The following is a 15,024-nucleotide window of genomic DNA, read 5'->3' as shown; positions in this document are numbered from 1 at the left end:
AATTTGAATCGATCCATGTTGGCTATGCCTACACCTTTATTATTTATTTTACTATAATTTGTATATGAGATGTGTGACTCGAAATATTTCCAGATAGAAACAGTTAAAAGACGAATATATGTGTAGAGTTCAGATTCCAACACAGGCCCCGTAGATCAAAACTGACAGTGGACGCGCAAGTTGAGAAGCAGCGCCAAAGATACAGTATGTTGCCATTTCAGTGTGAAACAGATATTGAAAGCACCTGTCATAAGTTTGAAGTGACGTTTCAACTTTCATTCAGAGGTGTTAATGCGCATTTATTTTCTACGCAAACTCCAGTGATAGTAAAGACCCATTGAAAAAAAGTTTGATGCACTGCGACAGCTAAGTGTAGGATAGAGTTTCACATTCTATATTTAAGCCCTGGAACTTGTGTCACTGGGCTATTTAAATGCCATGGACAGAGTCATCCTGTCAAAACACTAGCTGCCCCATGTTACAACAATATGATGGACCTTTTCGAGACGAACACTTATTTTTTCAACGAGTTGCGCTACCTCGACGGAGACCATGGGTCGCTGCAACACTTGGAAACGGCCGGAGTGTCACCTCTTTACCCAGGGAATGACAGCCTGTTGTCGCCGGCGCAAGACCAACTACCGTCGGATAACGGAGATGATAGCAGTGAAGAGGAGCACGTTTTAGTGCCGGCGCGACTCCGGCCGCATTGTGAGGGACAGTGTCTCATTTGGGCTTGCAAGATTTGTAAAAGAAAGGCTGCCCCGACAGACAGGCGTAAAGCGGCCACACTACGCGAGAGAAGGCGGCTAAAGAAAATCAACGAAGCATTTGAGGCATTAAAGAAAAAGACAGTGGCCAATCCCAACCAACGCTTGCCCAAAGTTGAGATTTTACGCAGCGCCATCACCTACATTGAGAAATTGCAGGATCTGTTGCATACATTGGATGAGCAGGAGAAAACGTTGGGAAACGACCCATATACTTATAATATCAAAGAGCATGTAAGAATCTGGAACGCATCGCTCCATGTGTGCTGTGTCTTACTTAGCCACGGGAGTTAGTCATTACTGACACTTCTTTCAGGCAATACTTGTACAACATTTTAAGTGTAAACATACCATAAAATTAAAAGGGACAATAACCTACTGTCACACAAATTCAGAGTTAGTTGTTGAAGCCAATGTGTCTGTGTATTTAGATGACCTGCAGTGATCATCATTGGGAAAAGACCTGTCAGAAATGGCAGAACAGCGACAGCGAGCATTCCAATGCGCCAATGACGAGTCATAGAGAAGGTTGGTGATGTTTTTGGCAAAGGTAGATTGGAATACAATAGTAGGCTGCTGTCATCTCTTTAAAACCCTGACCCCTGTACTTTCCTTTAACTCTTTCAGGCAATGCTGTTGATTCTTCCGGATCAAGTAGCCTTCGGCGCCTTTCTTCAATTGTTGACAGTATTTCAAAAGAAGAGACGAAAAACAATTTCACTGAAGATGTCTCGGGAAAATGAAGTTATTTCATATTTTTTTTCCATGTCATATTTTTTTCAAAATCTCATAATTTTTATATTTTTGGTTCACTGAAGTTCTACGACCAGAATTTCTAAACTGATTTTCCAGGCTTTTGGAATGTTATTTTTGACATAAAAAGTATCACTATGTATTGTTTTTAAAGGTAAGCTTGAAAAGTGTAAATATTTTATATTTTAAGGACAATGTTTAATGTTTAATTTATTTTGTATTTATATAGCAAATCCAAAAAATGAAAAGACAATAAATTGCCAAAGTCTCAGACCCTGACAACTGTCTATGTCTGTCTTTGTCTGTTTATAACATTTATACCGGCTACATTTTTTTCAAAGATTGTAGTCACACTTGGTTTTCAACCATATATGCATAAACATAGCTGTTTAACTTGTCATATTCAATTATCAACTTTTCATGCAATACTTTCATCCAGTAATTGGTTCCAAAATTATTATTAAGACACTTTTGGTATACTTTCAGATACTTGCATAGGCGATTTACTATAGTGACATTTTTTTGTGATATTTGCTGCCTTTTGCTGCTTTGGCCATGCCTCATGTAAAACTAAAAATTAAGTCCTTGCACCCTGCACCCTTCCATTTTTAAAACCCCTAATGCCCTCAGTAACCTGTTGTGTTGGCCAAGGACCACTGATTGGGTTAGCCTTCTGCTCCAATAAGCAACCAGTTCCTTCAGATTTACGAGTATTAAAAAGCCATAAAATCCTGGCCCCGAAATAGCCTTCTTGGCAGTTTTGCTTTGTTCCAGCTGGTATGGAGTGCCCCTGGCCCGCCACAGTAAATGTAGTCACCCCTACAGACAGCCACAGTGTCTTGTCTATCTCCTGAGCAGGACATGGAAACTTGGTCAGGAGAAAATGGTGTAAAGCCCCATCATGAAACGTGTGCCATTCACATGATTAAAGATCATAATGACTTTCCCTCCCCAGGCTTTAAGATACCACTCACTAGTTCTATTCCTATTTCTCAGCATGTCTAACATCTCATTTGACAACTGGAGCTTCAGAAGAGGACCATGGGAGCTGTGTGTGTGTGTGTGTGTGTGTGTGTGTGTGTGTGTGTGTGAGTGTGTGTGTGTGTGTGTGTGTGTGTGTGTATGTGTTTAGGGGCCGCTGAGGTTCATATCGGGCGACTGGGCATGTATATGTGTGTGTGTGTGCCTCGGGGCACTGTTGTGCTTGCATCGTCTTGCAGAGAATGTTGTCTGTCCACTCTCAGATATCTTGGCTTGACACACGCTGCCTGCCCTGACCCCTCTGTCTGACCCATCCCTCACCCTGACACACACACACTCACACACACACTCATCTCTACACACACACACACACACACACACACACACACACACACACACACACACACACACACACACACACACACACACACTCACACTACACACACACACACACTCATCTCTACACACACACATACACACACACACACACACACACACACTCATCTCTACACACGCACACACACATATCCCTGTGCCACATCAAAACAATCAGTCAAGCCTCACGCCAACACAAATAATTTAGATGACAATACATTTTCAGACTATGTCCAAGTATACCTCAGGGCTGTGGGAACATTTCAGAGTGTGAACAGCAACTGCATTGTGCTTGAAATACTGAATGTGTAATGGTTCTTATACGAGAGCTCTGGGGAGGTGGTGTTCAAAACAGTTAAACTTTAGATTAATCTTCTTCAGGGCTTGTTCAGTGAACACCAGACGGACAAAAGGACATATTCATAATGCATAAGCCCAGCTGAAGGGTGACAGTGAAGGCAGAAGTAATCTCCATTTTGCATTTCTTTGTGGACCGGAAATGAGCAATGACATTTTGGGTTATTACAGTTGGAGTTCAAAACAAATCATTTCTGTTTACAAAACACACACACACACACACACACACACACACACACACACACACACACACACACACACACACACACACACACACACACACACACACACACACACACACACACACACACAACACACACACACACACAAACATACTCATGCCGCGATGTCACTCCACTTCTTATGCCTATAACAAAAACCCTAAAACCCCAATGGTCGCACATTTTCTCTCTTTCTGGGGAGTTATTCAGTGTGCATTCTGTACATGGCTGTGTGGTTTCCGATAAGGTATATCATATTGTGAGCAGTGCACTTCAAAGAAGACCGTCTTCTTTTCCCTTCCAGACTCCAGACTGAAAGGGGATATCTCTCTCTAGAATGTTCTTTTAATGGGCTCTGACCAGTTAAAATCCGTGTGAGATAATGGCTTTGAGTTCCCAATTCAACACTTCTCCAAACCCTTTCAAGCCATGAATTCATTCAGCCTGCAGATTTACTGTTTATTTTGGGGTCTTATGTGCACCCATATCTCTCCCTCGGTCTAAGTCAACAGGAATCCTTTCAAGCGGGCGAAATGACCAATTACCGTGTGTAGACATCTGGTCTGATCATCTGGGCACCTTTTGATGTATCTTCACTGAGAATTTGTCAACTTTCAGTTCAAGAGACTTCAAACCATTTTATGCCGTTTTAAAATGATGATTTCCCCCAAAAAATACTTAAAATAAACAGGTTTTAAATGATAGAAGAAAATAAAATGAGAACACACATCGAGGCATTCAATATGTTTCTTGCCTGAAAAAGTCAGAAATCCCCAAAACAAATTCACCAAAGAGGCTCTGAGTTTGGGAGAGAAAAACAGCCATCTAAGTAGTTAAGCCCGATGAAAAGAAAAATGTAAAGGAAAATGGAGACTATGATTTATTGGTACTAAATGATTCCCCACAACTTTGTAGTTGGCAGCATGCTCTTATTCGCTGCCAGACAAGTGCTGTTGCCAGTCAAACAATCTGATCATGTGATATGATCCTATCTGCTCGTTTGGTGCGGAAACAAGGTTGCCAGTGTCTTGGGCAGACTGGAATAAAGTTGCACAGGAAAGTTAGGCTACATAAATAACAATACACTGATAATCAAAAAAATGTATTTAAAATCTTTCATAAACACAATACAATTCTAAATTATTGTAGACCACCAATAATGATGTTACCCAGAAACTTCAAACTGTTCCCTAAGATTCAGGTTTACCTATTCTATTTCACATTTATTTCTATATTTCACATTCATATATAGGTTAGGCCTACTTTGTGTGTATTACAATTTTGAGACCATCCTCTTTGTTAGGTGAATGGTATGGATAATGATGTCCTTAGATGTGAAGGTTTCCAAAGGGTTGTACTATCAAGGAGAATCTAACTTATCGAGATCTATGGCTGCCATGCACTTAACACAGGTCCTGACCCGTGATAATAACACTTCTGAAGTGAGGGAAAACAAACTGTGTCAAATTCCCAAGGGAGGCAACTCGGTCCGCCATACCCAAGACGGCGTTAGCGCATTCAGTGGAGGAACCGGCCATGAATGATGTTCACGCAGTGATGACATAGGGCTTGACCAGTCTTTTTTGAGGGGGTTCAATTATCGAGTGCGGGCAGGTTTTCTAGTTGCTTGTGTTGTTCACAGCTAATTGCCTTTGATCATTACGACAGCTTGGGAGGACCAGCGCTCCAGCAATGTCTTCTTCAGCTGTGCGCAATGCAAACTACCACGGTCATTCAGCGTCAGGTATCCTGGGTGTTTTCTTAGGTGCGCGATGTTCCCAGAGTTGCAGATGCCAAACGTTTTAACACGTTGTGTGAAATATCCGCATTGTATCCATGTAAGCTGTCAACACAGAACGCGTAGGAATGACCTCACATAAGAACACAAACTTTCAAAGCGGTTTATCTTTGAATCAAGTTAATTAATACGGTTTACTGATGGAGGGAAACAAAATAAAAACGTTATTTTTGGATTAAATGGTAATGGTAAATGATAATGATAAATTACCAGGGCAAACTGTTACAATGACTTACAGTTTATTTCACAGTCGTTTTTCTTTGTCTTTAATAACTGATAACTAAATATAAATTCCTTGCTAAGAAGCCGTTTCAGTCGAGGATAGCCTACATTTGTCGGCCAGTTGTTAACTTTTTCATAATGGACTAAATGACCTGTAACAAACACGAACACCCTTCCTCCTGACACCTTCAATGATCAGTTAGAGCCTATTGGAGGAGTCATCACACCGTCGTCAATGTGCCATGTATGAAATGTTACACCTATCCTTGCAGCTGGCACGCATCTGTAACGCTATTTGTCTCAGCCGTAAAATTAGTCTTAAAACCCCTTAAAACGTGAAGCAACTCCATGCGTTTTTTGCCTAAAAAATAAACGGATGGCATCTCCCTTCAGATGTTGTTAAGATGTGTGAAACAGATTGTCTGTTGGCTAAAGAAAAAAAAGCTTAAAACCAGCCCAATGTTAACCATTAACAAAAACGTTTTACATTCTCAAATAGTTTTAGTGATAGGTGTCACTAACAGAAAGATGTGATTCCATTACAGTCCAGTCACAATGCTTCACAGGCTCTTTTTCCCCCACATATTGTCTTTTGCTTGTTTCAGAATTAGTAATAGTCATTAAAAGAGTGTGTGGTCCAATCTGCCATCTTGTACACGTTCTAACCATGTAAATTATATGTAGATAAACGTATAAAGACCATGTCAAATTAAATGTGTAAATAAAGATACCAGTTTGTGTGTAGAACCTCATTGTAGTGTGTGTGTGAAACAGCAAGCCAGCAGATGTGGGAAACTCTGCAGGGTGTTTGTAGGGGGGTGTATGGGGGTGCGGGGGGTGTAGAGAAGGCAGGGCGGAGAGTTGAGCTCACCCTAGGCAGGGGCCAGAAGGGCCATGGTAATTAGAGCTGGCCAATGTGGGCCCTGGGATCCTCACGGTGGCATATATAGGAGAGGTGAGGGGCCCTAGAGCTCCAGCCCCCTCACATCACTCACTCACTCACACTGGAGCAGCTCTCTTCCCTAGGCATCCTCTCCCAGGCTCCTCAGTCCCTTCTGACCTTCTGAGTCCCGTCCAGCAGCCCAGCAGCCAGCCTCCTCTTCCTCTAACGCTCTAGCGACACACCAGCCCAGCAGACATGGATGCCTTCTCCTCGTCCCAGGCGTTCTACGACAGCGCGTGCGCCTCCTCGCCCGAGGGTTTGGACTTTGGGCCCGGCGGCGAGCTGGCGGCCGGCTCCGAGGAGGACGAGCACGTCCGTCTCCCCGGGGGGGGGCCCCACCAGGCGGGCCACTGCCTCCAGTGGGCCTGCAAGGCGTGCAAGCGCAAGAACAGCACGGTGGACCGGCGCCGGGCCGCCACCATGCGGGAGCGCCGCCGCCTCAAGAAGGTCAACCACGCCTTCGAGGCCCTGCGCCGCTGCACCTCGGCCAACCCCAGCCAGCGGCTCCCCAAGGTGGAGATCCTCCGCAACGCCATCCACTACATCGAGAGCCTCCAGGACCTGCTGCACGACCAGGTGGAGTGCTACTACGGCGGACTGCCCAGCGGAGGGTCCGGCGGCGGAACCACTGGGGAGAGCGGCTCGGAGCCGTGCAGCCCCTTATCCAGCTGCTCCGACGGCATGGTGAGTGTCACTCAGCGCCTCTCCAGACCTCGTCCGGCCCCGTGGGGAGAGGCTCTGCCATGTTTGTTCCGTTCACTGGCCCCCCTCCCGGTCGGCTCACAGCTTGGCTGCTGACAGAGTGCCCACATTTGTTCCTGTGTTGGATTCGTGGGTGGGGGTCCATGTTTTTTCCTCTTAGTGCTTCATTTGAACAAGTAGCGTTCAAAGTGTTTGTTGGGCTGATATTCAAACTGCTGTGTTGTGCCAGGCTGATATTATGGACAAAAAACAGTGATATGATTAGGGGGAGAGGGACATCCTATGCATTTACCAAGCTGTACGCATTTCCAATTTGCAGCAGCAAACTGATATTTTAAGTGATATGTTGTATTGGACAGTTAGAAATGTTCAGACATTCAGACAGAAAAACCTCTTAAGTGCGCTTCTGACCCTGTGTCTGCCAGTTGACTCTGTGATCTGTGGCCTTTTTCCACTGGGTTCTGCTGAGCCTCTTTACCTGAGCTCTTCACCCCTGATTCAGCTCTCCCAGCATGGGCAGAACTAATCGCTGACAACATCTGTCTCTCTTTATCTGCCAAGATATTGCCTTACTTCAAGCCTTCAGCTCGCTTCTTTATCTGTTTGGACCCATAGCCTCATCACCATCTCTCATGTTGGTGGACCACTTTGAAGGGTTGATTTTCAGTGCAACTCAACCAAACATTTCAGACATGGTTGGAGACCTGTCTTTTGCATTTGAAATATTTTTTTGGGGGGGGGAGTAGTATTTAACCCCGAGTTTGCAGTGTTTACAAGATTATTTCAAGTGGTCATTTAAAATGGATTAGGAAATAAGTAGCACAGCATTATTTAACCGAACACAGTTGCTGTAAACAAGCTTAAACATGTGCTCTGGGACATTGTTCTCCTAAGGTTCGCCCAGAGGAGATTAATTTACAAAAACACAGCCTAGTCTGCGTGGGGATGGCGGATATTGTAATGACTTTCCCACCACCGGACACTTTATGGCCCTAATAAACTCTGGAAAATCCACCTTGGTCGAGCCTGGCAGCACGGCCAACGTTGTGGTGCATTCCTTCCTGACTGCATGTTCTATACTGGTGCCAGGATTTTCTGCAGATTTACTTGCAGAAAGTGTCATCTTGCACAAACTGGTGTGGCTTCCACTGCTCAAATCGATTGGACACGCTAGGAGGTCCACATTTTCACGGCGAGGCCTGGAGGCTTGAACCTGGGGGTGTCTGAGAAAAGTGTGGGACTACTAAATATGTGCTCACTCTCACTTGGGCTGCTGCTCGCATGTTAGTTCCTGTTTTAATGACAAGAATAGAAGTGTTTGTGCCTTCTGTTGATATTTCATGTGTAGGTCCACAGTACTCTGTTTAGTAATAGGCTTGTATCTGATCTGTTTTTTTTTTTGTTTTGATTTAGATGGACTGCAACAGTTCAGTGTGGACTCAGATCAAAACAACTTTTGGAAACACATACGGCTATGACACACAAAACGGTAAGAGTTTTCAACAGATAAGCACGCCTCCATATATTTTTTTCTGTCTCTGTCTATTTCAGTTTGAGAAGAGATCTCCTCCTCCTCATCGTTCTCTCTACTATCTGTTTCTCTCTCCCTCCTTATTCCTCTTTCTCTTACTCCCTCTCTCTCTTTCTCTCTACTATCTGTTTCTCTCTCCCTCTTTCTTACTATCTCCCATACTCCCTCTCTCTCTTTCTCTCTCCCTACCTACTTCTCTATCAGAATACTTATTTGAGTGCTTTAAGATGCTGCTCATGTCTATTCAATTCAATTCAATTTTATTTATATAGCGCCATAACAATACAATTGCATCTAGGCGCTTTACAGAGCCCAGAGCCTGTACCCCCTTAGTGCAAGCACAATGGCAACAGGGAGGGTAACCATGTCTACCACTTTATCAGTGATCACTGACCCTTTCCTCTCTCTCCCTCGCTCCCGCACAGTAGCTGCAGTGGACAGGATGCCCACCACGTCCAGTCTGCAGTGCTTGTCCAGCATCGTGGACCGGCTGTCTTCCACGGCCCCCGCTGGCACTCTTGGCATGAGGGATATGGTTACCCTCTCGCCCTCTAGCTCCGACTCCTCCCCTGCCACCCCAGACACCCCGACCTCCACCACCAGGCCGGTCTACCACGTGCTGTGAGGAGGGGAGAAATGTGTGTGTGTATGTGTGTGTGTGTGTGTGTGTGTGTGACGGGGGGGCGCATGGCTGGACCTGGGGGCATAGGCTCCGGAGTCTCGGCTTGCAGTCGGACAGCCTGCCAAACATCATGGACATAACCGCGCCGCCCGTCCACGTGGAGAGGTTCATTTTCAGAAGGGTTTTTGTATGTGACTAAAATAGTCATGGTATTAGAATCACGGAGGAAGAAAGAACGTTTTAACATCCACAAAGAGTAATGAACTTTATGAAGAGCAGTGACGCAAGCCTGCGTAACATGTAGTGAGCAGCCGCTCACAAGAACACTATTACTGAAAACCACCCGCAAATACTAAAGGTTAAGCAATTGGTCTTCACTTATCTACCCTCATTAATCTTTACCATGTACATAGAATTGTAAATATGTATTTTAAATGACAATAATTTGTATTCATTTTTTGTATCAAATGTATCATATTTAATTGAGCATTTCATGGCGAAATGCCTTGCCTTGCATTCACCTATTGTTAACTATAAATCATTTGTATTTATATAATTGCATTCGTTCCTTTCATGATGACATTGGGGAATAAAAAACTTGTTTCTATTATTCTTATGCAAAGCTCATAGTTTCAAATAAGTATCCTCACTAACAACCATTTCTCATCCCAACTTCTTTACCATCTGTGCTTTTGAATTGTGCTGAGGGAAAAGGAGGTGAGGAAAAGTGTGTGTGTGTGTATGTGTGTAAGTGTGTGTGTGTGTGTGTGTGTGTGTATGTGTGTAAGTGTGTGTTTAAATGTGTGAGTATATGTGTAAGTGTGAGTGTGTGGGTGAGTGTGCGTGTATATGTGAGTGTGTGTGTGTGTGTGTGTGTGTGTGTGTGTGTGTGTGTGTGTGTGTGTATGTGTGTGTGCATGTGTGAGTATGTGTGTGTGTGTGTGTGTGTGTGTCTGTGAGGGGGAGAGAGAACTTTGTAGAACTGTTTGCTTTAGTAACAAATGTTGCACATCATTAACACCCAGAAAATCTATTGTTTTGAACAAATGGCTAGTGCTGGCACTTCGTCAGAGTTCCATCACCTCTCTCTCACACTAACACACTCTTTTTAACACACTCCTTTCTTTTTTTCTGTCTTGTCTCAAGACTTTATGAGAAGAATATGACTTAACTACTAATTAATGTCAATAACTATGCCTATAATACAATTTTGATCTCCGTTACACAAACACATTCTTTTTAGATGATTTTCTTCTTTCTTTTTTCTGTCTTATCTCACCACTTTGCGAGAAAAATAGGACTTAACTTCTAATTAATGTCTCGTATTTCAAAGCAGGCATTTCTACTACAGGTGAATACATCTTAGCATAACCTTGTAGGCTTTTCTTAACAGCATGGCCAAACGTTTGTTAGATATAAATAATGTGACATTTTTAGAAATCTGACATTACGTTGGGTTGTGTCGGCAAAGCAAATATGAGTGTCTGAGAGTCTATTTCAGTTGAACCTTTAACTAAGGCATTTCTCCAGACTCTCCTCATGGAGTCATTTTCCGTGGCTAAACCTTGGACATGACGCAGAAATAATTCACGCACCAAGCCAGTGACATCAGACGGCATATATTAAAAAAAAATATGTCTAACCGAATGTGTAAATAAATATATGACAAGTTGGTGCAATAAACTATAGACATATTTTTGTTATTTTCAAAGAATTAGCCATAGCTTTAACACACGCCATTTTGTAATTTGTTGTAAAGACTAAAGGTAAGGTAAACCATAAACTGGGTACAGGAGCATGCTGTTGTAAATAGTTGTAGCCACTAGAGGGCAATAGTGTGTCTGGTAGGCTACATCCACCAAAAATTGTGAGCGTACCTTTCTGATTTGTGGAGATAGGCCGTTGTGGCTCAATTTAGCACGCTAAAACTATCCCACAAATATGTGTGGGCCTATATCTGACTATGTGATATCTAACTGAAGACACAAAGGTATGGGAATTTGAACTGAGAGGAGAAGACACGAAAGTGCATTCGTCTCCTCCGAGCAAGTGCCCTTCTTGCGTGTGTTGTCAAGGAAACAGGTAAAATGACGAGTTCATGAACTCAGATGCTCAGAACGTTGCACTCTTTATATGCTTAAAGCATCACATTTTCTTTCACTGGAGCGCACGTTTTTAGTGGACCTCCAAATCACAATTCACCACATTCTGAAATCATATAGACTGTAAACTACAAACTGTCATTCCAAAGGCTCTTTTTAATTAATGTAGGCCTTATCTGAAAACTGTTGACTCAAATCCAAGAAGCAAATATGTTGTTAAACTAATTTAAATCTAAACAGGGATGAAGGTTACCTTTTTTCTATGTACCACATCGCCAGGCAACTCCCATAGCAACAATGAGGAAAGTTTATGTCAATAAATATCCTGCAAACTTTGTCTTTAAGTCATTGTAGTGAAGGGAGAGCAGTCTCCCCACTCGGACTTGAACCCGGGTCTACAGGGTCTCAAACCCACACACACTGATCCCAACGCCAAAGAGCCAGGCACATTGGTATGGCAGTCAGAGTACATACTCATGTGTAGTGACCGCACTCCATCACAATCTGTATCTTTCTATTTTGACTCTTTATACCAGAACTTGTTCTGTGGAAACTGAGTTGGCTACACATTGTAAGTAAAAGACACACCAGCGTACATACCACCATAGCAGCATAATCTTACTGGAAATAGCATCTTTGCTATTACTGTAATGATCATGTCGGTAAAGGGGCGTCCCTCTTTACCATTAAGAAGCTCTTGGAGACCCAACTCTTCAGAGAGCACCTCCCTTCCTAACTTGCACTTCTACTAGTACTTAACTTGCTCTTACAGTTTTAACATTCCTGCACTTTTTTCAATCTCTTACGTAAAATAATATTTATTGTTACACTAGGTCTCTTTTGGTTGTAGCTTGATTGTTCTCTCCCTTGTACGTCGTTTTAGGACAAAAGCGTCTGCTAAATGACTAGAGGGTAAACGTAATGCAGTACCCACTGTTTTCCAAGACTGGTTCCTGATTTTGTCCAAATTCACACTCAGTTGCTGCAGCAGCTGCATATAGTCTCTCTCCAGCACCATCCATCATGGGCCGGAGCACACAGGCATTAGTCTCAGTGTCTGCCTCCTCTATTGACTTCACATCGCCAATTGGCTTTATATCTGCACGGTTAAACACGCGACGAGAGCGGGCACATTTCAATGTGAGAAAACATCTTTCGCTGCCACTGGAGCGAACAGCCCGTGACTAAAGAGAATAAAGAGCACGGCTGAATTATCAAGAGAATGTAGTGGCTTGTAGACAGCTGTGTCACTGTCTGTCTGGCCACTTGTAATGAAAACACCTGGAAGTGATACTTTTACAAATAAATAAATGTGGCTTTATGTACTGGTGGCTGTTTTGAAGAGAGATGCTTTGAGAGAAAGAAAATGTCTCTGTTGACTCTTCTAATCAGCAACTTTTATCAGCATTGTCTGTCTGTGATTAACGTATCACACTGTGACCAGTTATCTTGTGAGAAAAGAGGATATGGATAATCATGGCAGAGACTACAGATGACAGCTTGAATTGCTAACAGCATCCTCAAGCTAGAGGAGAATCACAAACAATGTTTGTGAGGTCAGACATGTGATATTAAATGGGAGAATAATGGCTTTGGACACACACATATATTTATTTATACAAATATAATATGTATAACAATTGCATATGACTTGGCAATGTTTTGTCTTTTTTTTGTGTGTAATATTTCTATATAATAAGTATCTACAGTATATTCAGCCCCAAAAATGCAAGTCATTGTTAAGAAAATGGGCAAACATTTCTTACAAAAGGAACAAGTTAAAATCCAGGTTGACTGCGGATATGAACAGAGGGAGAGAGAGAGAACACTGTCACAGCTTGGTATGGACTCTCTATCAGAGTGGCACATTGCACATGGTGGGGCAGTTGGCTGAGTGGCCCGTAATGCTATCGTTGGTATAGCAACCGTCACTAAAGAGTCGTTCGAAAGTCAACATTACGTTTCCCGGGCTCTTTTTCGCCCCCGGTCACTTTTTAGCATGACAGCCCCCTCAAAGGAGCTAGTCTTACGACATCAGTGCGACGCTAACTGGTCAACAAAAATCTGTCTACTGGAATATTGTCAGAAAATACAGTTAAATACTAGTAATTACTAATTATTCAGTTAGTGTTTATTCACCGGTTTCTATCCCTTATCTAAATCTATGTGTATGCTTGTATTGGGACACTTATATTCATCAGACTACTTAGCAATTCTATTCTAACAGATGTTTGTTACGGTATGAGGATGTTCTAAGATAAGTGGCCCCCTGTTGTTAAGAAAAAACAGTATAAAGAAATGCTTGGCTTGGAACAATGATTGTCAAACGGTGGCATTGAACAGCTGGCTGAATAAAATGTCTCCTTATATGGTGAATCAAATGTCAACTCAATGGTATGAATAACCTTTTGCATCTTTTACAAAATCACATGTACTTTGATGATACATTGACGGAAGAATAAAACTCTAGACATATAATAAACTATAAAATAGAAATATTCAAAAATAACAATAAATATTACCTTAAAATGTCCTTTCCTTAATAGATGGATCATTTTCTTTCACATTCCATTTGTCCTTAATTACTCACATCAATGGTTAAATAATATTTCTATGCAAATTTCACTTAAATAACTTTCTGACTGTTTCCAGATAGAAATATGTCTGTCACATTCACAAAATTGCAGTAATGACATCCGTATTATCACTGGTAGTTAACATTGTTCACTGTATGTCCTCCGGGTTGTCAATTCAATACACAATCAATGATGCAGTAATCCCTATGAATGACACTGTAATAAACTGCAATGTGCAAATGACCTAATTTCTGGTTGCAGCTAGCTTATGACACACAGTGCATAAGATACAGTATATTTTAACTCTGGTGTCATTCAGCTCGGCTCTCCCCCATAACCATAACCTCCACAAGGATGTGTCAAATAAACTGAGGTGTGTTATTGCTAAATCTACGAGAGTTTAGTTTTTCCTCATACAAAATATTTCTTGCTACAGTATAGAAGGTAAAAAAAGAGCCCCTCATTTATCCAAATTAAGACACATTTGACTCGAACAAAATAAAAGCTATGCTCATTCACACAGACAACAAGCACCAGTAGAAGAAGTGTTAAAAATGTCACCGTATAAAGCTGTGGCAAAAAATACAAAGGAGAAGAAAAATCAACACGGTCAACACAATGGGGTCAAATAACCAAGAGATAGTGGACAAAGGAATACAAGTATCACGAACTACGAGACAGAGCCTTCTCATAAAAGGGGCCAGAACTTAGAACTATCAGAAGGGCAACTCAAGACCAACGATTCTAAAAGACCTATACAGTGCTATCTTGCTTCTTATGTTGCTGCACACATTTCTCGAAGCACCAGTGTATAACAGGACACACACCACGGATTATTTTTCACTTCTTGAACATCTGTTGGTAGAGTACACTGAAATGAGGGCAGGTCTTCATCGGCCAAAAAAACGCCGTTAGTCCACCAGGTTGGCTGTGGATCCCCTTCTCTGATGGTCGAGAGACGGGGGCCTCTGGAGCTGCTGTTGAAGGTCCACTACTTCTTCTTCTGGAACAACCTGTCGAAAAGAGGCGCAGGATCAAATCTGAGAGCAACGCTTGATGTTTGCCGACATT

The 15,024-nt window shown here is 42.5% G+C and overlaps 3 protein-coding genes across 3 annotated transcripts in view; 2 read left to right on the top strand and 1 right to left on the bottom strand.

The window, feature by feature from the left end:
* Window positions 1-464: 464 nt before the first annotated feature.
* Window positions 465-1,796, top strand: myf6 (myogenic factor 6). The gene is made up of 3 exons (XM_080851666.1): window positions 465-1,004; window positions 1,202-1,298; window positions 1,398-1,796. The coding sequence occupies exons 1-3, from the start codon at window positions 489-491 to the stop codon at window positions 1,511-1,513; spliced, it is 729 nt and encodes a 242-aa protein (XP_080707792.1). The 5' UTR covers window positions 465-488; the 3' UTR covers window positions 1,514-1,796.
* Window positions 1,797-6,566: 4,770 nt separating this feature from the next.
* On the top strand, window positions 6,567-9,891 carry myf5 (myogenic factor 5). Its single transcript, XM_080851366.1, has 3 exons — window positions 6,567-7,104; window positions 8,536-8,611; window positions 9,079-9,891. Exons 1-3 carry the CDS (start codon window positions 6,616-6,618, stop codon window positions 9,276-9,278), a joined length of 765 nt encoding a protein of 254 aa, XP_080707492.1. The 5' UTR covers window positions 6,567-6,615; the 3' UTR covers window positions 9,279-9,891.
* Window positions 9,892-13,049: 3,158 nt separating this feature from the next.
* Window positions 13,050-15,024, bottom strand: part of lin7a (lin-7 homolog A (C. elegans)) — a 34,704-nt gene continuing 32,729 nt past the window's right edge. Inside the window, exon 6 of the mRNA XM_080851230.1 lies at window positions 13,050-14,966. The gene's annotated coding sequence lies outside the window, so the exon portion shown is untranslated. The remainder of the gene's footprint in view (window positions 14,967-15,024) is intronic.

This window comes from Sprattus sprattus (genome assembly GCF_963457725.1).
Source record: "Sprattus sprattus genome assembly, chromosome: 14".
Classification (NCBI taxonomy): Eukaryota; Metazoa; Chordata; class Actinopteri; order Clupeiformes; family Clupeidae; genus Sprattus; species Sprattus sprattus.
Note: the sequence above shows the minus strand (reverse complement) of the source record. Positions and strands in the feature narration are given on the sequence as shown.

What these genes read in the sequence shown, in the direction of transcription:
- myf6 (XM_080851666.1), top strand. Translation starts at nt 489, where the DNA reads ATGATGGACCTTTTCGAGACGAACACTTATTTTTTCAACGAGTTGCGC. An exon ending in CTTATAATATCAAAGAGCAT is followed by an intron (nt 1,005 to 1,201) that starts GTAAGAATCTGG and finishes CTGTGTATTTAG; the next exon opens with ATGACCTGCAGTGATCATCA. An exon ending in AATGACGAGTCATAGAGAAG is followed by an intron (nt 1,299 to 1,397) that starts GTTGGTGATGTT and finishes TAACTCTTTCAG; the next exon opens with GCAATGCTGTTGATTCTTCC.
- myf5 (XM_080851366.1), top strand. Translation starts at nt 6,616, where the DNA reads ATGGATGCCTTCTCCTCGTCCCAGGCGTTCTACGACAGCGCGTGCGCC. An exon ending in CCAGCTGCTCCGACGGCATG is followed by an intron (nt 7,105 to 8,535) that starts GTGAGTGTCACT and finishes GTTTTGATTTAG; the next exon opens with ATGGACTGCAACAGTTCAGT. An exon ending in CGGCTATGACACACAAAACG is followed by an intron (nt 8,612 to 9,078) that starts GTAAGAGTTTTC and finishes GCTCCCGCACAG; the next exon opens with TAGCTGCAGTGGACAGGATG.